The 26,977-nt window shown below is 25.1% G+C and overlaps 1 protein-coding gene across 1 annotated transcript; it reads left to right on the top strand.

The window, feature by feature from the left end:
• Positions 1 to 533: 533 nt before the first annotated feature.
• Positions 534 to 26,687, top strand: PmUG01_14020400 (conserved Plasmodium protein, unknown function; the record flags this gene model as incomplete). Its single annotated transcript, XM_029007749.1, has 1 exon — positions 534 to 26,687. The coding sequence occupies one exon, from the start codon at positions 534 to 536 to the stop codon at positions 26,685 to 26,687; it is 26,154 nt and encodes an 8,717-aa protein (XP_028864107.1).
• Between the last annotated feature and the right edge of the window lie 290 nt (positions 26,688 to 26,977).

The following is a 26,977-nucleotide window of genomic DNA, read 5'->3' as shown; positions in this document are numbered from 1 at the left end:
ATGTCATTAGTTTTTGTCCGTATTGTTTATTATCTGTGTTGATCTTAAGTTATTTATGTATTTAAATTTAAATATCACTTTTGTTTTATAACTGTATTTTTAACTATATATATGTATATATATTTTATTTTTTACCATCATTAACTTTTCATTGTTACATTTATATTTGTAATATTTTATTTTGTTGAATTTTTGTTTTTTTTTTAATTTTGAAGAAAAGAAAAGAACATTTGTAATCATATACGCACGTATAATTCAGACAAATATTCTTGCACATACAAAGTGTGTAAACGAATACAGAGATGTATGTATATATTCATGCATCATCAGACTGTTTAAATATATGTCTGCTCAATTTTGCCTATATACATATGTATTTATGTGAATGTATGTATGTGTATATATATGTATATATTTGCATACATGTACTAACTGACAGTTACATTCATCCGCCTGAATAAGCATACTTAAAATTACATAGGAACAAACACAACATAGGTACCTACAAATATAAATGATAGTAATATTAGAAGATGGAGCAGGAAGTAGAAGAAAAATTAGAGCCAATAAATTTTATGTGTAAGAATGAAAAGTTACAAGATGATATAGATGAGAAAAATGGATCTCATACGAAAAGAACGGCTTTGTTATATATGAGTAATGAGGAGGAGAGTTATTTTTTAACAGATATATATCCCTTATTAAAAAGTTATATGAATGATTGCTCTCCATGTTATTATTATAGTAAGTCTTTTTTTTTTCGAAAAAACATATTATACCTTTTTTATTCTATGATTCATAAGTTTAGAAACATAAAATACATCATTGAAATTTTTAATGTTTGTTTAAACCTGATTATAAATGAAAATGAAGAATATCAATTAATTTGTATTGGTATAATTTCAGAAATTTGCAAATTGCATAAAAATGATCTACTATTATTTGATATTTATAAATATGTTAATGTTGTTTCTATGAATGTTTTAAAAGTTTTTTATCGAAAAGTTATAAGTAAAGTAAAGAGAGGGAAATTTTTGAAGTCTGCAATTAATATATATAGAAAAAGACATAAAAAAAAAAAGTTCTTACGAAGTTGCAAGGACTCGTTAGAAGTTGTTAGAGAAATAATTTTATCAAATTACATAATAATAAATTTATATCCGCAATTGTTAAGCAATAATGAAACTTTTATAAAAATTTTAAGTAAAATACTTTCAGTTCTTAATATATTAGACATTAAATATTCCAAGTCTTTCTTTATAGAATATATTACATATTCAAAAGAATTAATTTTTAAAGCTGCATATAATTATCATTTTCGGAATTCCTCATTACTGTTAAACAATAATTGTTTAGAAAATGAAGATAAGCGGAGATACTTTTTTTATCCACATAATATCAAAGGGGATGTTTACAGTTATTTATTTAATGATATAATTACCTACTCTGAGAAATCAAAAATAGGACAAAATATTGAATGTTCTAAAATGAGTAATTTTAATACTGATAATTCAATTAATCATAACGAATATTTTAATGAACACAATGTATTTGAGGAAAATCATATTAAAAATTCTTTATCGAGTGAATACGTAAGTGGTTATAACAATGAGAAATCAAGTATCGACATGTGTACTAGTATCAGTAATAATGATAATATTAATAAGAAGATGGGTATGGGATACTATTCCTTTAACAAACACATATTAAATGATAATGGAACGAATACACAAAGCATCCCATTTAATGATAGTCGTCGTTATTTCTTGAGAAATAAATTAAGGATAGTAAAAAAGGAATTTTACAAATATATAGATTGTGACATATTTGAGGTTGATTTCTGTAAGTTGTCTAATATTGTGAACTTAAAAAACAGCGTTATTTATATGTTATGTTATTTTTTAAGGATGAGTACTAGTAGTAAATATTTTCATTATAAGGAGTTTCTAATAGAAAAAATTCTTGAATTTTTAAAATATGATACATGTTATTATTCAATGGAAAAGAAAAAGAAATTTATTGAATATATTCGGTTTACGTTACACGAAAGTTTTAAGGAAAATATAAAATATTTTTTAAAATATTTTTTAAATCCGTCTACATATGAGAATTATTTAAATTATAATAACACTTTTTTAAATATACATGTATTTATATTAATACATGATATACTTTATTATTTTAAAGATAAAAGTGTATGGAATTATAATGTAATAAAATGTTGTATATTTAATTATTCATTTGTTATTATGAACAAAAATAGCTTTATTTTTATTCAGAATATATGTGTTAAATTACTAGTTCACATAATTGAAATACTCTTCAGAATGAATAGTAGAAATGTGTCCTATTTTTCTCTATATTTTGATATTTTAAACATAATGTTACATAAGAGCAATTCATTAAAATATGAATTGTTTAACCTGTACAACAAAATAGTGAAAGGTAACATGAATGATATTGCCGATTTTAAAAGGCATAGAAAAAAAGGGAATACGAACAAAGTTTATAACAAAGGCAATATAAAAAAAAAAGTAAACTATTTTTATTCACACAGGAGTTATGTTAAATATTATTCAGATGATGCATTTTACCCCATATTATTAAGAAATTCTTTAGAGGAATCTAGGAAAAAAAAAAAAAAAAATGTTTTACAAAAAAGTATTAATATGAAAATTAGCTCATATATGGCAGATTATACTTGTAAAGGTGGGGGAAAAAGAAGAAAAAAAAAAGTAATTGATAATATTTATTATAAAATTGAGGAAAATCAGGATGTGAATGAATTGTTAAGAGAATACAAATATTTGTTATATGCCATTTTTGCATGTATAAAAAATAATATTTTTTATATTTATTTGTTTTTTAATAAAGAAGCAATTGTAAATAAGCAAAAGGAAGAGAATAGTCAAGATGTGCAGGAAAATAATGAAAACAACTTACAGGACTGTGAAAAACATGAAAAATCCAAGGAGGGTGTGCAACAGGACCATTGTTTGAATGAAACCATTGATGAAGCAAAGAATGTGTCACTAAATGATAAAAATGATAAACATGTAGATGGAAAAACTTACAATAATGATAGAAAGGCGTCTAAAAATGGTAATGACGTATATATAAGGAAACATAAAAGTAGTGAAAATAACCTAAATCGAAATAGAGAAAATATATTATTGAACGAAGATGTAAAAATGAATTATAATGAATGTTCTAATGAGAATTCCTTGGATGGGGTTAGTAACGCATACCTTAATATGGATGATGTTTCTAATAATTTGTACAGTATGTGTAAAACGTGTATGAGCAATAATGAAAACAATGGTAATAAGGGAGAATTTAGGAATTTTACTGATAGCAGGAATTCTTTTACGCATAATCAATCTTGTTCAAAATTTTTTTGTGATAATATGAATAAGATTAACTATAACACAGATAGCAATGAATATATACCTTTAAATTTTTTATCCAAGAATGATGATTTTCTTTTTAATAGTTACAATTGCTTAGTTAGGAGTAAAGAAAATAAATTTAACCATATGAACCGGAAAAGTGAAAATACATGTGCCATTAAAAACAGTTATACTAGTAGCTATGCAATTGAGAATGATTTATCTAACTATATGAATGCTTATAATAATGAAAATGAAAAGAAGTTGAACATTATTATTTCCAGTTATATTCCAGAAAAGGGCATTTGTTCTAATTATGATAGTAATAATTGTAATAATGGTAATTCTATTATTACAAATAATCAATATGAAACTATTAATGATAAATTCGAAAATGCAGGGAACAATAATTATGTATATGAAAATAATAATTGGAATAATTTAAGTACAGAACAAAATCTTAATTTTTATGGTATGAGTAATTGCGACCCTAAATTGATTGAAGATGATAGATGTGAAAATATTAAGAATAATGAAAATGATTTAAGCGAAAAGTGGTCAGTAAATAAGGAGAAAAAAATTGTAAATGAAGATGATACCTTTGAAGACATGTACGATATACAGTATACTAATTTTTCATATTTGGAAAATGAGTCCGCTCTTTGTTATGAACTGAATGATGAATGGCTAAAAATAATATATAAAATATTCTACCGCATGCTCATATGCTCCATTTTATTTAATTCTTGTTTTTCGTTTGTTAGTGTGGTAAATTTAAAAATTAAAAGAGAAAGTGTAAAAAGATGTATGAAAATAAAGATAATGAAAATAAGGAAAGCGTGTGATTCTGCTGATCTAAAATTTTGCGGCAGTGGTAGTAAATATTCGCACATTAATATGAATGTTAATAATTTTTTAAAAGAAGACAAAACAAAAGTTTTCCATTGTGTGAATTATATAAAAAGTGAAGAAAAAAAATTATTATACATGTGTGCCAACATTCTAAGTTGTTTAAGTCGGAATAATTTCCATGATTTTATGAATTATTCTATTGATATTTTATTTAAATTACTTTTTCAATATCCGCAAATATTTTATATTTTTCAAATACTTGGTGCGTTGAGCAGTACAAGTTTATTATTTTGCAAAGTTTGTTTGAATTATTTAATTATGAAGATGAAGAAGTTTCTAAAAATTAAAAATAATTTCAAACCATTACTTTATTTTAATAAAAATATGAGAAGTAAATTGTTAAGGGACATATATTATTACAAAATGATGTATAAGTTGTGTTCGCCGTACGAATGTTTAATTAACGTCTGCGATACTGATAATTCAGAATCAAGCACAACATATATTCACGAATCAGCTTCTTGTAAGGATAAAGGTGCATATAGAACATACAATTTGAATAGTGGTAAATATTACAAAACTAGAGAGGATAAGAGGCTATTAGATGGTCGGTGTTCTTATATTTACAATGGCATTAGTGCAAAAAATGAATTCAACTTAATGAGGCAAGGAGGTATATATGCGTTTGAGGGGTTAGTGAATAATAAAGAACGTAAAACAAAAAGAAATATTTGGAATAAGAATGTTCAAGGAAAAATATTAATGTCTTTTCCGAAAAACACAAAATTGGATAATTGTATACCTTTCAACAAACAGTATTATGTATGTAATATAAAGAAGGAAAAAAGAAAAAGGAGAAGAAGACATGAGCGAATATATAAATCTGGGATACCGATAGATTATTTTGATTCGCACATTTTAGAAGAATATGAAAATGAAGTAGGTCATATGAGCAATCTTGAATCGAATTATAAAAATGACGTCTTATTGAACAATATAAACTTGTTTAAAGGATTTAGATATCATCATGAAGTAAATTTTGAGCATGCGGATCAAAGTCAAACTAATAATTTAGAATTAGATTATTCAAATGAGGTAAAAAAAAAGAGAAATACTGATTATATATTTTGTGACTTAGGAAAACGTGATATAATAAATCCTACAAATTTTTTATTTATTTATGATGGTAAATTTTTAAACATAAATGGCGAAAAGAAAAAAATTAACAAGTATATACATTACGCACAATTTAATAGAAAAATTTTAAATTACTATTTATCAGATGAAAATGAGAGTTGTACTCGTTCACTATGCAGATTTAATTTGCTGAAGAATAGAAAGAAGGATAAAAATATATTAAAAATGCCTGTTACGAACAATATGACAATGTTTGATATGATGAGTGCAAAAAAGTTAAGAAGAAAGATAGCAAAAAAGAAAAGAAATTTAACGTCTAATGATTATATTAGAACAGATCACCATATTATGGGGTATAATTCGTATTCAATGAACAATACATTTAATAGTTATTTGTCATATAACGAGTTAACCATAAAACTTATGTACTTTATTTTGACAGTGATAAAATATTACTCTAATTATTACGTTCATTTTATAAACGAGCTAAAAATGATATGTGATATTTGTTTTGACATAATTTTGAAAGATAGTAAGTGCATTCAAGTGATTAATTTATTAAAATCTCTCCTTGAGACTATATGCTTTGTCACATTTGCAAATGAACTTAAAATGAATAATAAAAATGAAAAGGGACTTAATTTTCAGCTTGAAACATTTTTTCATCCCTATAATTTAAACTATGTTAAACTTATGAAATATATGAATACAAACGTGAATGCGAAAATGAGTCCAAATATGAGTGAAAATAACAATTTAATGGGAAGCCTTTATAATAGTGTATATGGATATCAGAACGTGAACAATGCAGAGAAGGCTTTTTTAAATGCGAATGAGGATAGAGGTGAGCGTTCGAATACTCTTCAGAAGGGAAGTAAAATTACTGAGGATATCGGAAATAACGACAAGTCGTTTATTGTTGGAAGAAGTGGAAATAATTACCTTAAATATAATAATGAGGGGTGTAATCAGTTACAAGGGAATAAGATAAATTATAAGTGTGATATAAAGGAAAATTTTTTAATTGATCATTTTTTAAGCTGGTTTGAAAGGTTATATTTATCTTTTCCAAAATTATATAGGATGTTATTTTGCGAAATGTGCTTACAGTTACCAATAAAAAACTTTATGAATGAACATTTTCATATTTATATGAAGTCTTTAATAGTTTGTTTAAATTCAAAAAATATAAATAGAATAAAAATTGCATTAAAATCAATTGAGCAGAATGTGTGTACTGTTAATAACAATGATATAAAATGTAATATTTCTTCTTCTTTTTTTTATAAATACAAGAATGGAAAGAAATCGTTCATTTTTACTAATTTAATGAAGTTATTAAAAAATAAAATTTCTTTTCAATTTAACTTTAATAGCATATATGAACAGAAATATTATTTAAATGATTTCTATAGAAATTTATCTAATAATTTCCTGTGTAAAATAGGTGTAATGCATAGGAGGAAATATCTATTGGAGGGAGAAGTAAATAAATATTTAAATAGAGCATTTGTGGAAATATTATATACTATCTTAAGAATATATTGCAAATTTTACGAAAATAATGAATTAATTAACAGTTATTATTATGATATTAACAATAAAAGTAATGTAAAAACAAACTTTAGAATAGGTTTTTTTTTAAAAAGGCAAATAAAAGAAAACAGCAAAAAAAGGTGTATCCAGGATGTCCATGTATGTAGAGAAGCATTGAAGGAAATTAATAGAGGCCTTTATCGAAATAATGAACAAAAGGAGCTCTTGAGTAATATAATAGAAGAAGGTTCAATGAGAAACACTCTGATAAATTTAAAAATAGAAAACACATGCTCTATTGATAATAGTAATATCAGTAATTACAATATATCTGATAATAACAAGAAGCGAAAAGGCATATTACTTGAAGATGAAAATGAAAGTACACGTAATGAAGAGGGAAAAGTAACAAATATTAAAACGAATGAGTATATGTACAATGAAAAAACAAAAAAACAAAAAAAAGAAAATATAGATGAACAGATCATTAATAGTGGAAATAGAAAAAAGGTCAGAAGAAAGTCAAGTAACGTTGGTCATGCAATTATAAAAGAGGAAAAAAAGAATGAAAAAAACCTAGAAAACGAACCGTCTGTAATTTGTAATGCAAATATTGTTGAAGAAGTAAATTACAATCAAACAATACAGAAAAATAACAACTGCTTGCATAGGAATAGTATGTCAAATATAGGAGAAGCTGAATCAGACAAGAACTGTAGCAGTTCTTGGAATAATTTTAATTTGTTAAATTTACTCATGAATGATATTTTTAACAATAAGTTTGATAGCGTTATAAATCACATAGATTTTGAAGAAACGTTAAATTATTGTTATAAAATTTTGAAGACTACAATGAAGAGTAATAATTCAAAGTATTTGTATTATTATAAGAAGTCTTCAACAAACCATTTTAGGGGAAAATTTTTTATTAGGATGCATGCAGCAACAAAATTAAGGTGGACAAAAAAGAAAAAGAGGAAGAAGAAGAACAGAAATAAAATGTTCCTTTTTTTTAGTTTTAAAAAGCTAAAAAATGTGAAGAAGAGAAAGATGTCTGATGAAATCAGAGATGAAAAAGAAAAAGGATGTAAGAAAATTAAGGTCAGTTCTGCTGTTATCGGAAAAGATACAAGGAACATTTATCCAAATGCTAACGGTGCAATGAGGATAGATATTTGGAGGAATGATAATAAGGAACATTGTTTTGAAAGGTTAGATGAAAGAAGTGAAAAGAATAAGAACATATTTCAAACGCATTCTGAAAATATGAATAGTCATCGAAGTGATTACAACTGTAAGGATCAAAGAAATTATTTATATGATAAAAAAATGAAATCATTTTTTATACAAAATACTAATTTTAATAAATATAAAAGATTTATTGATAATGAGAAAATGAAATATTTCTGTAAAAGTGATCTATGTTTTAATTGCATTCAAAGAGATTTGAGGATTAATTGTTACAGGATAGTAATTACAATATTTATTTTCATATTTGATCATGCAAAGTGTATATCAGAATTTTACGAATATATGGTTAAGGTTGGTTCTATGAATAATGATTTTAAGAAAAGAGACCACAACAACAGTGTTAGTTGTTTAAATGATGTTAATAAGGCAGAAGAAGCAGATGCTACTGCATCTACGCAGAAGAATTTAAGTGGTTGTAATGTGTTTTTCAAAAAAAGATATAGTAAAAGAACTAATTTAAGAAGGGGAAAGAGTTCAAAATATGAAGATTTCATATTTTCTAGCAAAATATTTGCAGAAGATAACGAATCTGCGCATAAAAATTCTATTTATGATGATACTGCCTTCAGAGAAAAAATAAATAGCATATGCAGCGATGAAAATAAAAGGTATTCATTCGAAACGTGTCAATGCATAAAGTATCTATATAAATATACTTTTATTTATAGAGATAATAATAATAAATTTATAAGAAAATTAATGTACTGTTTTTTAATTTTGTTAATTGAAATAAATGAAAAAAGACCAAAGAAGGACGAAATGGTAGGATTCAAAAGGATAGTACGAAATAAAAAGGATGAAGGAAATGTGGGCATTGAATCTATTAGGGAAAATGAGAACAGATGTGAAAGCAATTGTGATGATGATACATGGAAGGATATATTAAGGCAAATAGTTAAACATATTATTAGGAGAATTTCTTTGATTCTATCTAATAGATTTGTACTATTGGGAAAAGAAAATTTTATTTATATGAAGTATCATAATAATGAAATGGATGTATCATCATTTATTTATACATTTTGTAATTTAATAGAATATCACCCTCATTTCGTACAAATTAGTGTGCAAGGTTTAAAATTTGTGGAAAAGGTTATAAAAACTGTATTAAAGGTGCAACCTGTGGAAATTAAAAAATGCTTGAAATCTTGCTTTTTTTCAGATTTATGTACGCATATATGTAATATATGTAATGAGTCAAAAATCAAGAAGAAAATTTTTGGTTTATTATTATTATTAAAAGTCATTAGAATTTTGCACCCATATTGGGTAAAATATAATATATACAGTATCATTCATATGTTATTAACTTGTTATGAAAGATCAAAATTGAAATATGTCCGAATTGTACAACTGTTAATTGAAGAATGTTTTTCCTTAGTAATTTCATCCTTATATATCGGTTACGTTGGTGAAATTAATACATACATTTTAAATAACATAAAGACAGCTGACAACACATTTGTAGATGATGTAAATAATTTATATACTAGTAACAGCAATGTTAATGACAAAGATTTTAGGCTATTAAAATATGTTAAGAAAGAAACAGTTAACAAAATAAAAAGTGACGTAGAAAAAATAAGAGCTTTTTTTGGGACGAATGAAAAGGCGGCGCATCGTTGTAGTGAATCTGATAAATTGAAGCTACATCATTCGACTGAGACGAATGAAAATAAAAACAGTTCCATAAAGGATAAACGTTTATTAAAGGGAACATGTTTTTGGTATAATAAGGATGAAATATACACATGGGATATTCTGACATTAAGAAAAAAAAATAAAAGGAATGAAAAGGATGTAAGAAAAATGAGTAAAATATTAATTAACATATTAAAAATATTTATTTATAATTTAAATAAAGAACAGAAAGATAGATATTTTATAAAAAAGGCATTTGTTATCGTAGCAAAGATAGTAAGATCCGATGTAAGAGATTTGTTAACATATAAATATTGTGAAAAAAATAATACATGTTTGCAGGATTTATTCTTGAAGCATTATTGTATTACTAACTTTAGGAAAGCTTCGCTAAATCGTAAAATTACTTACGTAGATATATACTGTTTTTTTCTATCACAGAAACCGTATATAAAATTTGATTTTAACATTATAGGAAAATTAATAGAGGATATTGTGCAAATTATAGAATGTTTAGGAAAAAAGGATGATAACAATAATTATTTCAATTACATTCTAAATGGTAATATAGTAAATATGTGTCCAAACAATGGTATGAATATAAATTTACATGAACACGAAAATTTAAATTTCATATATGATGAGAAGTTAAACTTTAACTCAAATGATATACTTAATGAATTTAAGAATTTCAGTGCATGTAATCTTAATTTGGATAATTGCCCAAAAATTATTAATAATGCTAATATGTTAGATGGAAAAAATTATCCTTATACTAATGTACACAGCAGTAAAGACAGCATGAATGACATGGTTTCTAATATGTATAACAGTAATCTCAATGAGCAGAAAAGTAAAGAATTACAAAATTTATATGAAAAAATAAAAAAAAGGGATCGTAACTGTTTTTTTCCAACTAAAATGGAACACTTGACTGGAGGGGATAATAATAATGAAGATTATAACATAAGTATAGCTGTAAATGAAGAAAGGAATATGTTATCAGGTAACATTGATAGAATTTCTAAACATTTTAAGGAATATATTGATAAAAAAAATTACGAAAATTATAATATGGATGATACTATAAATTATAATGAGCAGAGAGTGAAAAGAAAAGTTCTAAATTCTTATTTTTCTTTATATTTTAATAATAAGTTTTCTGAGTGTACAGAAGGAAACGATGAAAGAAGTATGCATAGATTTAGTAAAACGCTGAATAATAATTTTGTAATGGAAAATATAAATATAGCAGACAACTCTTTAGTAAATTATAACAAAGAAGGAAATGACAATATGATGGATAATTTAATAAAATGGGATGACCATTTTTACACAGATATAAATAGTGAAGTGAGAAATAGATCAGATCTTAATAAAGATAGTATAAACTATATGAATATTTATAATAATAATTATTTTAATAGAAATGTAAACAAAGGTACATCAAATAAAGAGGAAATAATTTATAATTATGTAAATAATAAGAATGTCAATAACGTAAATAGTAATAGTTCTTTTGTAGGAGAAGAACAATCGAATTATAAGAGTAGTTTAATTTGTGGAAGTGCGCATGATCACAAATTGAACAATTTTGAATATACGAAAACGGAAAATTTAGGTAACGATAATTTAAATTATAACGAAAATAAATGCAGCTTAACTGAGGAGAATAGAAATGTTGAGATGAATATGAATAACATAAATTTAGGTGACAGCCAAAATATAAAATTTAGTAGTAACTATTACAATATTAATAATAATAGGAAAGATGAGTATAAAAACTATTACCAGGACTTTTATTTATACTTTAAAGATAAAGAGGATATGCAGTTGAATCAGGTTAAGACATTAATTGACGAGAAAGAGAAACAAAAATATAAAGAATATACTGGTGTTAGCACTGGAAATGAAATAAAAGAAAATGGAAGTAAGGAATATATAAAGAATTTATTAGAAAAGGAGCAATTTGTAAATGAGGAAATTGCAGAGGAGCAATTTATGAGGAAGCAATTTTTAAGAGAAGATTATAACATTGTTATTGAATTTTTTATGTATTTTATGATGTTCGTAAGAATTTATTATTCTCATCCGCTGTATAAGTATTTATTGCCAGTAGTGAATTCAGTGACATGTGAGAAGCACATATATCTATACAATCGTTGTATACACATATTGCTTAATTTTTTATTTAGCAAAGAGAAAGAATTATGTGTTAGGGCAGAAGAGATCTTATTTTATTTAATAAGAAACGATGAGCAGGAAAAGGATTTAAGAAAGAATGAAAATACGAATATAATGAGAAAGGAAGACATTAAATCTAAAGTTGTGAAAAATAATACAAATAATGCAGAATTAACAAGAGGTGTAAAAAGATTAGAAGCAAATTATCCAAGTGGTAACAATACAAAAAATAATATTTCAGTGGATAGAAATGTTTTTAAAAATGATGGTAGGTTTAGTAGTTCGAAATTAGTAAATATAAACAGAACTTTTTTAAATATTTGGAAATTGAATAAGAGTGATTTAAAATTATATTTGAAGTCTATTTTATGTAATTTATCATATGCCTTAAAAAAAAAATGTTATCCGCTGAGTAAAAATTTTATTGTTGGTCTTAGTAAAATATACTGCCTATTTCCTTATCTCTTCTCTTCATATTTATTGCAAGGGTTTGTTAAGTACATAGAGCTATTTAATGAAAAAGGTGCATATGATAAAAGTGATAGCAAAGATGTGGAGCAAATAATGGCAATTTTTTATAACTTTTTTAGTATAGCCAAATTGACTTATGATCAATTTAGGGATATAGTTGATTTGTTATTAAGCATTCATAAGCGTGTAAAAAAAGGAGGTACTCTTTCTATAAATTATTTGAACGAGTCGAAGAAAACAATGGAACATGAAAGGAGTTATGGTAGCGGTTTGATATTTAATGAAAATAGGTTTAGTAACATTAGTGAAACTATTGCAGATGAATACCGCTCCATTTTCGATAACGGTAATGTTGATAGAGATCGAAATGTATGTGCTGAATTGTGTTTTAAGGGAAATAATTACCATACCAACAATAATGGAATTAACACAGGCATGTTCGAAATGAGGAACGATATGTGCAAAAGTGTTAATAGTTGCATAGGAAATGATGTAGATAATAATACGAATACATATAAGGAAAGAAGTGTATTAGAATATTTCATTGCGAATAATAATAATAGCCGTATTGGAATAAATAGTTTTTATAAGTACAGTTTAAGCTTGTTGTGTTGTAACAATTACGAACATGCTTTTATGTATTTTATGAATTCTAGACAAAACTACAATTTGTTTTCATGTTTTGTGTCCGTATTAAATTTAAAACATTTAACTGGATTAAGAAAATACATTTTTAATAATTTTAATTTCCTTACTAGTATTCTATTAAGATATATTTCTAATGTTAGAACAAATGCAGTTTTGTTAAATGTATTTAGTATATATTCTTTTAGTATAAATGATGAACTAATTAAAGAAATTATCACTCTTGATAATTCCCAGTTGAATGATTTTATTTACAAAAACGTTGAAATGAATTTGGAAAAAAAAAGCATATTATACTTGCGAGAGGGTTTAGAGATTCTTATTGAGAAATCTGGTGAAGAAGAAGATAAGGAAGGTTATTTCAATGGGAAAGGTCAATCTATTAATTCATCTCTTTTTATTAATAACAAATTTATATATAATTTATTCTGTGTTATAAATGTCGTTCACGTTTTAGTAAAACATGAACCTTCTTACATTTATATGAATTTTTATGAAGAAAGAATTAAAAGAAATAAAACAAGTATAATTGAAATATTGTATGTATGTGTGTGTTATATGATTAGTCAATATTTATTTTTGGAGGATAATAATTTCTATCTCTTTTTGAATAATAATGAGTGCAAAAAATGTGTTAAAATATTTATAATTTTCTTCCATTTTTCTGGGGATTTACATAAATACGTAAACTTAGATGCTTTAAATGTATCAAATGGTGAAGTTGAAAAGGATGTACCTAAAACGTTAGGAAGAAATAACAATGGGTATAAACGGAATGCATTCGATAGTATGGAAAATAACAAGTATTTATTTTTTTTGAGGACTAATATGTTTATTATGCTATCTTTTATTATATGTACAAGTAGAAATATAAATTTCAGTTATTTAATTAAATTTTTTAGAAAACATGCAATGAGAAATTTATCATTCAGAGAAAAACGATTTTTGTTTTTTACTGTTATACATATTTTGCATAACTTTAATTTTTCAATTCTAAGAAAATTTTATGAAACATCTGTGAGATTTATAATTACACCAATATTAGAAGAATATATCCGGATTATTGAAAATATAGAATATATAATTTTTCAGGATGCTGAAAATAGGTTAATAAATACACATGATAGGGAGAACACAAATGGTTTGAATAAAAACGGCATTTTTATGATTTTTCTTGCCAAACTGTTTTCCGATTCTTATATTAATTGTTTTAACAATTTTAATACTAAAGTAGAGAAGGTGAATAGTAATAAATGGAAGAATATATATAACCGGGACTATGCAGAAAATAATCGTGAAGATATTTCTTTGAATAATAAAGACTCAAATAATGGTAGGATTTATTATAACAATGGATTTAGTAATAATAATAGCATTAAATGTCGTAATTATGATGTGTATGTAGATATAAGACATAGGGAAGAGCATAATGGTGCAAATTTAAAGTATAATAACGCATACGGGAATATATATTGGAATAATAAGTACACTACAATAAGGCCCATTAGGAATGAGGAGAATAGTTCTTTTATATATAAGTTGAATGACAACACAAATCCATCAACAGTGAATAATGATTATTGTTTATTTCATATGTCAGTATTTAGAGGAGAAAACAATATTAGATTTTACCCTTTTTATAGTTATAATTTATTTTTTAATACAAATGAAATTGCGTACACTTTAAAAGCTTTACTAGATTATAGAGGTCGTTGTATGGAAACAATTGCAAATAAATTAATTATATGTAGTTTGCTTATAGATATTGTAAGAAAAGTGAAATGCAAAAGAAATAGACGTTTGTTATTTATTTATGTGAGAAAAATTAATAAGAAGTTTATTTATTCTCCTTCAGAATATATAAAGCAGTTGAGCATTCGAAATATAATTAGTATTTATAAATATTACTTTAGTAATAGAATAAGTGATTTGAGAAAGATTTATCCTTATTTAATATTTAGCTATAAAAATGAAGAAGAAAATTTAATCAGAACAAATTTGGAAGAGTTGAAAAATTTAATTACTTTGCGTAGTGTGCAAAATAGGAATATTTCGTATAAAAGTAAGATTTGGCAATGTTATAAAAAAAGAAATTATTTAAATTATTTTTATTTTAACGAATTTAGAAGAAATAATAGAATAATGGACAATAAAGAACAAAATGATTTATACAGCTATTATAAGAATATTTATTTGTATAATGCGGGTAATTACACACGAAATTTATATCATTATGTGTTCAAAAATAACAGTTTAAAATGTTATGACTTGTTTAATCATAGAAACTTCGTTATTAACCTTATAAAAAGGGATGGAAGTATTTTAAATAAATTACACATATTAGAATTTTTGTTAGAATATAAGTATGATTTTTTTAATATATACCCATACGTAATAGCTTCAATTTTGAAGAATTTCAAAAAATTTACCGATAATATACATATTAATAGTACAAAGAAGCATTTTTTAATATTTTCCTTAAAAGCTGTACTTGAATTAATAAAATTCAATATTTTTTGCAGCTGCGTGAATGATTTGTTTTATATAAAGAATAACAGAGTTGTGTTAAAAAAGTTCAATAATGTCGAAAATATAGAAGCAGATAATAAAACAGAAATAGCTTATTGTTTTGAGAAAGGAAGCTCCAATGGACATGTTGACACAACTATGGTAAGTTACAAACTGAGGGAACGAAAGCGGAACACCATGTTGAATTGCAATAATAATAAAAAAAAAATTTCATCTTGTTACGAGAAAGGAGGACAAACCGTTCATGAAAATAATGTAGGAAAATGCAAAAATGGATATTACAAAAAAAACAAAACATTAGCTCAATTAACAGATGCAATGTATAATTATTATATGAAAACTATAAATGATGATAAAAGACAGATTTTTCTTATCGGTATTGTCAATGTAATTAAAAAGTACAAATACATAAGTGTTAATTTTAGTATTTTGAATGTTTTTACGAATATGATTATTTCTTTTTTAATACAAAATGGAAATGAGTTACATGAAAAAGATGTAAGGAATAGAATTCTTGTTATCCTTGAGGATATATTAAGAATTAAGGATAATGTAAAGATTAAGTATTTGGATATGTATAAGGTGCTGATGAGTTTTTATCAGTTAAAATGTTCCAAAAAGGAGCGTTTTAGAAAAAAAAAAAGTGTAATAAACAGTGTCGAAGAGAATGTTAATAATATGAAGAGTTTATCTTTAAGTATTAACCAGGTTGATACTCAGAATGACGAAAATAAAAATGGCATAAATAAAAATGAAAAGAATAAGAATAACGATGTAGTAACAGGGAATGTTTTTGAAACTAATAATTATAATAAAGATGGACAGTATAATACTCAAAATAACAATGATTCATTTAAGTTAAATAATTACAATAAGGAAGAATTAAATGTACTTTCACATGACACTGGAGGAGTGGACCATTTAAACAAACGTCCTTTTACTAGAAGGGTGTCATGTGAATTGAAAAATATGGAGAACCTTTTGAGCATGTGTTCCATGGATAACACAATGAAGTTGGAAAAAAGTAATTATATGAAAAGTGACGCAACTAGGAATAATGTGATAGAAGGAGACTCTAATTTTAATGTTAATGATTGTAATAGAATAAATAATAATCAAATAACAATTATTAATAATTCATATACATTTAGTGATATAAATAAGGGAAAAATTATTAGTGAGAAAATTACTAATGAGGAGAAAAGTGTTAATGGGAAAATTACGAATAAGAATTACATAAATAAACTCGAATGTATTTGTGAAATAACGAACAAACGATACGATAAGTATATTATAAAAACCATTTATATGATATTAGAAGTGCTCTTCAAATATGTAAATAAAAGGAATATTTGCAAAAATTTACATATGTTAAGTTGTATTTTCTGCTTACTAATAAATTCTAATAATGTGAAGATTCAACAGGCAATTCTTTTTTTAATTCATCACATAATATTATCACATAATTTACTTATGCCAACTTTTATTAATATATTAAATAACTGTGATATTAAGGAACAAAAGCGTAGAAAAGATAAATGTTCCCACTTTATTTTTGATAGAAGTTTTGAAAGGGAAGAAAATATATGTAAGAAAATTGAGTTTTTACATGAAATGTTAATATACATTTGTCTTAATGGAATGGATGAATATAAGATGACAAAGGTGTATTATGTAAATAATGTGCTATTTGTTAATGTGAAATTAGAAACAAGCCTAAGCATATTTGGGCTTTTCTGTCAAATTCATAGTAGGAACATATCAAAACAGTATGAAGATTTAATTAGATTTCTTTTATTGCAATTCTTAAGTAAGTTAAAGTGTATAGCACGCTATTGCTTTCAGAAAAAGAGAAAATTAATAGTTCTCAAACAGTTAATATTTTTAATAAATATGAACATACATTTACTCGAAATGAAAAATGTATTATACTTTTTTGAGATATTACAATTATTACTACAAATGGAGCGTAAAAATTGTTCAAACTTTAACTTGTTCATTTTAAACATTATTGAGAACCATATAACAAATGTATACTCTGCTGGTGATGGAAGCTTATATAAATGTTCCTCTAATGTAAGTTCTGCTGATATGTCTTGTTCTTCTTCTTTTGACGAAGATGAGGAGAATAGATTAAGTAAAAGAATGGAAATGAAAAAAATAATAAATGAATTAAACGGAAAAACGAGGAAAATGTTTGAGGCTAGCCATTACATAAAGTACATAAATAGTATGCATACAAAAAATTGTAACTTGCGTATTTATATGTATAATTATAAAATCTTAAATAGGTATCATTTTTCGAAGGATAGGGTAAGATATGAAAAAAGAAGGAAAAGTATGCTATACAGAGAAGTACTTCATAAAAAAAAGAATAGTAGAAAGAATAATAATAATAACTTATGTACACATTATTTACATAAAAGGGTAAGTGAAAACTGTGCTATACTTAAGAATAGCTGTGAAAATGCAGTTCCTATTAGTTGTAAAAAAGATAATAAAAGGAAAATACTCATGAATAATGAAGATGGTAAAAAAAATACAAATAAAGGGATAAGAAAAAGATATTGCAAAAGAATAAAATTTTATGATAATTTATATGAAAGAAGTATTATTGAGGAAGTTTTATGTAAGGATATATTTTTATTGAGGAAGAGAAAAAAATTGAAAAAGATCATATATAATGAAAATGAGAACTTACGTATAAATTTATCTTCTGAAGAGAAGGCTTCTATAATAAGTAAATTAATTATTTTTGACTATTCTGATGACTATTTTTGTTACGTAAAATATTATGACATATTGTTGCATTTTATTAAAAAGGAAAAGGAAAAGTATGTTGATAAGTTTCATTTTATTGACATGAAAAATAAGTTCTTAAGTTATCTTTTACCAAATATTCTAAGAGGGACATTTTCTTTCTTTCCAAAAATTAAACATGCATGTATACAAATTTTTCAGAAATATTTCTTATACAACGACCTGTTTGAAACTATATGTTTCTTATTTAGGAATGATTATTTTAAATACATTATTGACAAGTATTTTATATCCCTTTTTTTACATATTTTATTTTCGTTTTTTAAGCATAATGTTGATACATATGTTTGTATAGAAAATCAAACCCAAGGATTGGTTCCATTTTTGTGTAAGAAGAAAAATGAAAAAAGTGAAAAAAATTTAAAAAATGAAACTAAAAGAAATAGACATGTTCTCAAAACACAAAGTTTTGATAGTAATACGAACAACATGAAGAACAATTCTAAAATTAAGAAAAATAATATAGCAGAAAAAAGGGATGTTGAAATTAATACAGAAAACTATAATGATGATTTTAATAGTTGGAAATATTATTTAACAAAATACTGCATAGAGCAACAACTTTTTATAAATAGATGCAAAGAAAAGTTCGTTAAAGCCAAATATTTATTTAAACCTATATTAAGTTTAGTGAGTATTTTTAAGGATTATTGTAGATACATGTGGATTGAAATTTTTCCTCAACTTTTTAATATTTTAAGTAACCAACAAATTAATCGTTTGAATTTTTGTATTGTACAGTTTCTTTATAATTACATTAGAATTTATGAATCGTTCGCAAACTATTATAAAGCTAGTAACTCAAGAAATGAAGGAGAAACCATTTCTAAATTTAGTACGTGTTGGAATAATAACAAAATATACCAGAATAATGTGTTTGCAAATGACTATAAAATTAACGTATTAGAAACCACGCTGACATGTGTATTTAAGATTAACCTTATGTTATATATCCCCACGGAAATTATTTTTTATTGTGCGAAGAATTTTTGCACATATGAAATTTCGAAGTGCATGTTGCAGATATTATTATTTTCCCATATGAGGAGAATAAGGAAGTTTGAAAGCAGGAGTGAAGTTCAAAACGCGTATGATGTTGAAAATGGGCAGGAAACTCAAAATAGGAAACAGAATAGAAATAAGAAGCCTTGTGAAACGAAGGATCAAAGTGAAAGTAAGAAGGAGAATATGTTGGCTATAAGTACGAAACAGTTAGGTACAATAGATGAAAATAACGAATATCTGGTGAAGAAAAACTATAATACTTGTAAACATATCATCAATTTTTTATTAGAAATAAATAGTTCTTTAAACGAATATGATAATGTGTACGCTTTAAGAAAATACTATGTAAGGAATAATGAATTATCAAACACTTTATTCTTTAACCATTATAATCTTTATTACAAAAACGAATATTCTTATCTAAAACATTTCATTAATTATGAAAATTTACATTTAACAAAAGAAGAAGTAAACATTAATAAAATAAATTGGATGGATAGTTTGAATTATTTTAATAATGTAACATCTATTGAGAGTTATATGAAATTAACCGATTTAAAGGAAAGAAAAAATATTTATAACTCTACAGCTATTGATTTGAGTGGGGGTATGTCGATTTCGAAAAAAAAAAAGGAAAAAACTACTGTTTTTTTGAATTGCAATTATGAATCGTTAAGAAGTAACTATATAACAAATTTAGATAAGGTTTATAGTATAATAAATGATAATTTAAAATGTATGCAAGTAGATAAAAAAATGGAGGTTATAAATATAGAGTGTAGTAGTGAAGAAAAAAAGGATATAACAACAAAAATACCACTGGTAGATGAACAGGTAGGAGGTAAGTCGATAAACGGAGAAAATGATACCTGTGTGAAAATTGTCGAGAAAGAAAAAAATGCAAAAGTTGATAAAGGAAATTTGAAAAAAAGAAATGTAAATGCGAAAAGCAGAAAGAGTGGAAGAAATTGTTTAAACAGTTTAACATCTAATAAAAGAGATAACGGAAAAATTCAAACAACTATTGATGATTACTTTAAGAGTGATAAAAACAGTTTAAAAGTACAAACGTGTGTGGATACTAAAAACAATGACGATAATAACAAGAATGAAAATGACATGGTTGATAAGAAAGATGAGATCTGTGATAAAGTTAAGGATCTCCCAAATAATGGGAATGAAAATGAGATTTGCATCAATCATAATAATAAGAATGTTTGTACCAACAATAACTATTTAGCCTGCATAAATGAGTTGAGCGCCCTGGAAAATATATGTTGTGGTGGAAGTGATTGTATGAACAATATTGCGCATTTATACTTAGAGAAAATAATTGATAAGTTAAAAGAAAATAATGACATAATTATTGAGAATATATGTTATAATGAACATAATGGGATTGATGAAATAGATACAGGGAAGAATGAATTGTGGAAAATTAATTCTGGGCATAAAGATATGTTATGTAAAGAAGAAAATAAAGTCTTATATAACATGAATAAACAGGGTAACACACTCCTAATGAGAAAATTAAAATTTGATTTGAAGAGTAAACATATAAAAAGAGTTAAAGATAACATAAATGATGGAATGAGTTTATTACTTAATAAAGTTAGGCAATTATTAATTTATAAAAATAGTAACATGAGTATTTTATGTGCACATGCAGAATTATTTGAACATGCAAGAACAAGTATAGAAATTATAAAAGAATATTCTATAAATAGAAAAAATACAGAAAAAGAAGAAAAAGAAATAAAATTAATATACCTATTACATAACTTATTTAATATTTGCAATAAAGACAAAAGTATTTATTTTTATGAAGATATTAACAATATGAAATATGATTATCTGTGGAAAGTTCTTTTTTTAAAAATTTGCAAAATATTTATGGAGAACTGTGGTTTGCTTTCCGTATGTAATAATGGAAGTGTAGAAAATTCAAAAAAGAAAAACAGTTATCGCGCGTTATGTCATATTAAAAATATGAGAAAAATGAATATTATGTCCTACAGTTATTTTCACAAAATTTATGAGAATTTTATAAATTATAATAATAATACATCCGATGCGAAAGGAAATTATATGTATAAGATAGAAATAATAAAAATGAATTTAAAAAAATTAATTAAGAGTAACATCTGTAGCAACACTTATAATATACCATATAATATGCTTGAAAAATACAGTACAGTGTGTGATGAAACTGATTTGTGTAGTAAAAAGAACTATCACAGAAAAGAAAGAAGAGTAAACATATTTCATGAGGAAAATTTTATGTATATTACAAATATGGAATATGAGTATTTTAACATATGTATTAACCTTAAAAAATTAGAAAAAAATAATTTTCTTCTTAGGGTAGTGAAGAAATTGAAATGTTATATTAATTCATTAAATCTTATTAACACTTTTAATTTTGATTCCTTGCCAATTGTTAATTATGAGAAGTTTAGAAGTGAGTTTTTTTATATGAAAGGAAGAATTCTATGTAACATGAATAAGATTATTTTATTTTTGTATAGAAATAACTTTATTGAAAAAAGTACTAAATCAAAATGTGTGGGTTGCAAGAACGTGAATAAGGGTAGCACGAGGGGAGACGTTGGAAATGAAATAATAAATATTAAGAATGTTATTCAAGGTGAAAATAGCTCCAAAATGAAGAAGATCGATGAATGTAACAATGCCAATGTAGATAGGAGCAAAAATAATGGTAATAGTAATAGTAATAATAATGAAAATAGCGAAAATGCTAATAAGAATGACGACAGTAATAACAATGCCAGTAATAAGATGGGGGTTCACAATAAAAATCCATTGGGGGAGAAAGAGGAACATATAAATAGTAACACATTTATGGAAAAAAATGAAGAGCAGACTAATAATAAAAACGTAAAAAGAAGGAGAAGAAACAAGAAATTTCAAAAATTAAATAATGAAAACGTAGATGAGAATGAGAACAAAAATGTGATATTAGATAATAATCAGTTTTGCCAGAAGGAAACTAACAACGGAAAGGAAGAAAATAAAGAGAAACAGAAAAAAAGAGTTAAAACAGGAAATAAAAAAAAACAACAAACGAAAGATAATGTCGATTTTACTTGCAAATGTGATAAAAAAAAATATTATACTTTTGATAGAAATTTAATTGAAGAATGCTTCCTTACATCATTAAAAATGTACCCACTTAAGAATAATTCGTGGATTGTGTGGGCAGATTACTGTAATAAAACTTTTAAGGAGAACAAAAATACAACATTTTTTTTAAGTTCATTAATTTCTTATCTAATTTACTCAAGTTTGAATATACATAAAGCATTCTACTACTTAAGTAACGTATTTTATATGTTAAATTATAATAAGAACGACAATTCGATAATTCAGACGTTCAATAAATACAGCGATAACATATCCCCAAATATCTGGTTATTCTATCTACCTTTCTTAATGAACAATGTAAATGTGAAAGGGGAAAATTATTTATATTTTCATAAAATTTTTTATGTTTTAATGCGTAAATTTCCACAGGATATATTTTATGACTTCAGAACTCTTCATATAGATAGAAAGGACAAATTATATTATTTGAATGAAATTAACAAAAAAATAGGAATAAAAAGTAATTCATTGTTAATTAGAAATAGTTATAATATTTTGAAAAATACAAATAAGAAAAATTGTGAAAAGAATAAATTCGAAATTCCTAATATTAAACTGTCAAATGAGAAAGAAAAAAGGAGTTCTCACAAATATCAAAATGATTCCATTGAAAATGTTAAGAGCAGTGCCACTCAAATGTTATATATTAACACAGAAGAGGATAAGGTATGCAATGTTCAGAATATGAAAACGTGCAATATAACGAATCATAAAAATATGGGCATATTCAATGTACCTACTGAAAATAATAACAGAGGAACTTGCACAAATTGTGTCAGTAGCAATAATGGAGATAGTGCAATTAGTATAAGGAATAATGGACAAATTATGATGCAGAAAATGAATATGGTAGATTTTGGTGCAAATAGTACTAATAGGAAAACCCAAATGGGTGTAAATAATACAGAACTAACTGATGTAATATGTATGAACACTAGTGCAAACTCTGTTTCGAATGATGTCGCGAATATTAGCACGATTAATACTGCTGCTACACGTAGTACAAATGAATACACATATTCTCATTTATTCAAAGACGGCTTTGATCAATTATTGAATATATATAAGTGCAAGCACTCGGATATTTTTTTATCGTTGGATCATATATGCAACGAAATTTTGAATTACACCAGATTTCAGGCGCATGAGGAAACCTTTCATTTTGTAAATAATTTATTTAATCAGTGTATGGAATTTTCATATTCTCAAATACATGTATCTAAAATTATTCAAAAATTCACAGAAAAACATATTATGTATAAGCGATATAAGGAAAAAATAAAAAAAAATTATATAACTAGTAGAAAGTATACTACGGTGATTAAAAGAATGAATATATTTTGGAGAGAATTTAAAAAGGATCTGAAATATTTAAAAAAAAACGCGCGTATTGAAAAGATTATAAATACAAAAAAAGATAAGGGAGTAAAATCGAAATTATTTGAAGGTCAGAGAAGGAAAGAAAAAACAGATATGGATAATTTAAAGAATGTTAAAATAAATGAGAATCAGTATAAAGGTAGTTTCTTTTCATTAGGTATTTTCACAAATTTTGTCAAGAAATGGAAGGATATGCTTTTTATAATTATTTATTCATTAAAAGAAAATCAACATTTAGAGGATTTCTCATATTCCTTATATGATATGTTTTCAACTTTACCTGTAAAAGTTGAACTACCTGGACAAAGATTGAAATATATAGGAGAATTCTTAAATTATCACTGTAATTTAAACCTATTTGTTCCTACGAATATTATCAAATTAAACTCGTCCATTCTTTCTACTGTTCGAAACAATTACTTTTTGAATAAAATTAGTTTATTAACAAGTGATGGAAATATTTATTATTACACAATACAACCATGCAAATTTATTCGTTACAAATCAGAACATAAATTTATGTTATTTCAAATTTTGTTAAATAATATAATGTTTAAGTTTGCACACACAAGAAAGAGAGGTTTATCACTTAAAATAAACATAAATACTCCGTTACATCCTTCTTTTAGATTAATGGATGAATCTACTGAAGATATTACGCTGAAGGAACTTTATAATGATTATGCACTGGTCGTCAAAAAAGAAAAATATTCCATGGATAATATATTAATGAATCACAGAAATCTCATCAAAAATACAATTCGCACGTTTTTGATAAATAAAATTGTATCCTTACTTGAAGAAGAAAGGGAAAAAATTGATAAATGTGTAAAGGTTGAAAATGTTAAAAACAGCGAGCAAAATAAGGAGCAAAATAACGAGCAAATTAAGACGAAGAACAACTCACCTAGGAGGAAAAATGAAAAAAAGGGTCTAGTACAACTGAAGACTATTAATAATGATGAAACCAATAGATGTAAGAGGGGAATAACATCAAAAATTGATACAATGGAGGAAAAAACTTGCAAAGGTAGCGAAAAAATAATAAATGCGAGTAATTCTAGTGTCTGTAACACATATGAAAATGGAGAAATCTTACGAGACATACGTTATATGAATTATGGTTCATTATCTTATGAAGAATTAATATACTTTTTAAGTAAAAATGAGTGGTTTTCTGAGGTCTTTAAGGAATGTGAAAGGAAAAGCTTAAAAAAACATTTTAGAGATATTTGTAAAATGGTACCCAGGAATATAATGAGAAGTTACTTTTATTCTATTCAGAATAACTTGGAAAGTTATTATATCTTGAATAATCAATTTGTTAGGAGTTATTCACTATTGTGTATGTTAAATTATATATTCTTTAGGTTACATATATCTTTAGATAAAATACTTTTGTCGAAGCGTTCAGGTAGAACTACGTATTTTGAAGGAAAACCTTTATATATGGATTTAGCAATCGCAAAAGGAGTGTACAGAAAAATCCCATTTAGACTAACAAGAAATATTCAAGAGTTTATAGGTTTCGAAGGGTTAAGAGGTTCTTTCCCTTCTAATTTTTATGCAGCAGTTATGGCTTTAAAGAAAAATAGTAGTTATATAAAAAACTTTTTAAATCTAACTATTTTGGATGATTTCCTTTCGATACATATTTATAAGGAGAGTCGAAAGATTTTGCAAAAAAGATCAACCAAAAAACATGAAGAGAAATTGAACGCATACATAAATTCATTTTATATAGGAGATTTAGAAAAAAGAAAAATTTTAAAGAATGCTGAAGAGTATGTAAGTAGCATATGTTATCGAATTCTATTTCTATATAAAAACAGATTGGAGAGTAGAAAAAGCACATCAGTATTAAAAACCGGAGATAGTAAAAAGGAGACAGATATAAATGTATATGAATACTGTTCAGATTTACAAGATATATCATTTTCAGAAATATCATCGGATAATAATTCTGAAGATTTAAGTATTAAGGAAGATACAAATGTGAAAAATGTGAAAAAAACGAATCAAAAAAGGAGTAGGAAAAAAAAAGAATTACAACCCAAATTATTGAAGGAAGCGTGTGACAATAATAGTGAAGTCACTCAAAATATAAAAAGTACTGTCTTAAAAGATAAAATAGATAATAACAAAAACACAGTTGAAGTGGGTAACAATATTCCAAATATTGAAAATAGACAAACGAATAAAAAATCACAAAGTCATGCACTTGTCGCAGATAAGGAAACAAATAACGAATCAAATGCAAAGAATAACACTTATCATAATAGTAAGCAGAAAAGAAAAGTTAGAACAAATAAAACTGCAGAGAAAAAACAAAACAATGAAGAACTAAAGCATGTAGAACGCATGTTAGAACAAAAAAAGTTAGAACATATTAGTAGCAAAAATATTAAGAATAATAAATTAAATGATGTTGAACATACGAGCAATGAAGAGACCTTTACAGAAAACTGCCAAATGGGAAATAGGGATGCTGAAAATACTACAGGGAAATGTTACGAAGATAATGATGTTGTCATTGAAAGCATTCAGCAAAATATGAATCACAAAATAACAGAAAAAAAATACATTCAGCATGTAAACAATTCTGTAATAGATTTAATGGAAATATCTATGAATAAAAAATACTTAAAAAATATGAAAGGAACGTGGTTTCCGTGGTTTTAAATTGGAAGTTTGTTCACATTCACCTTTATATCTTAATTAAATATATATTTTTTTTGTTGTATACTCCATTATTACGAGGATAGTAAAATGAGACTTTTTTATGAATAATTCTAAATGGAACATTTTTTTTTCATTTTGTATTGCAAAAAAGGAGCTCTTTTTTTTTTTTTTTTTTTTTTCCTGTATATATATATATATAAGTATTTACTCGAATAATTTAGCTGTACACACTTATATATGCTTTTTTATCAATTTATACATATATATGCACAAAGATTCAACTTTTTGGT

Source organism: Plasmodium malariae, assembly GCF_900090045.1.
Source record: "Plasmodium malariae genome assembly, chromosome: 14".
Taxonomy (NCBI): Eukaryota; Apicomplexa; class Aconoidasida; order Haemosporida; family Plasmodiidae; genus Plasmodium; species Plasmodium malariae.
This window is presented reverse-complemented; position numbering and strand designations above follow the sequence as displayed.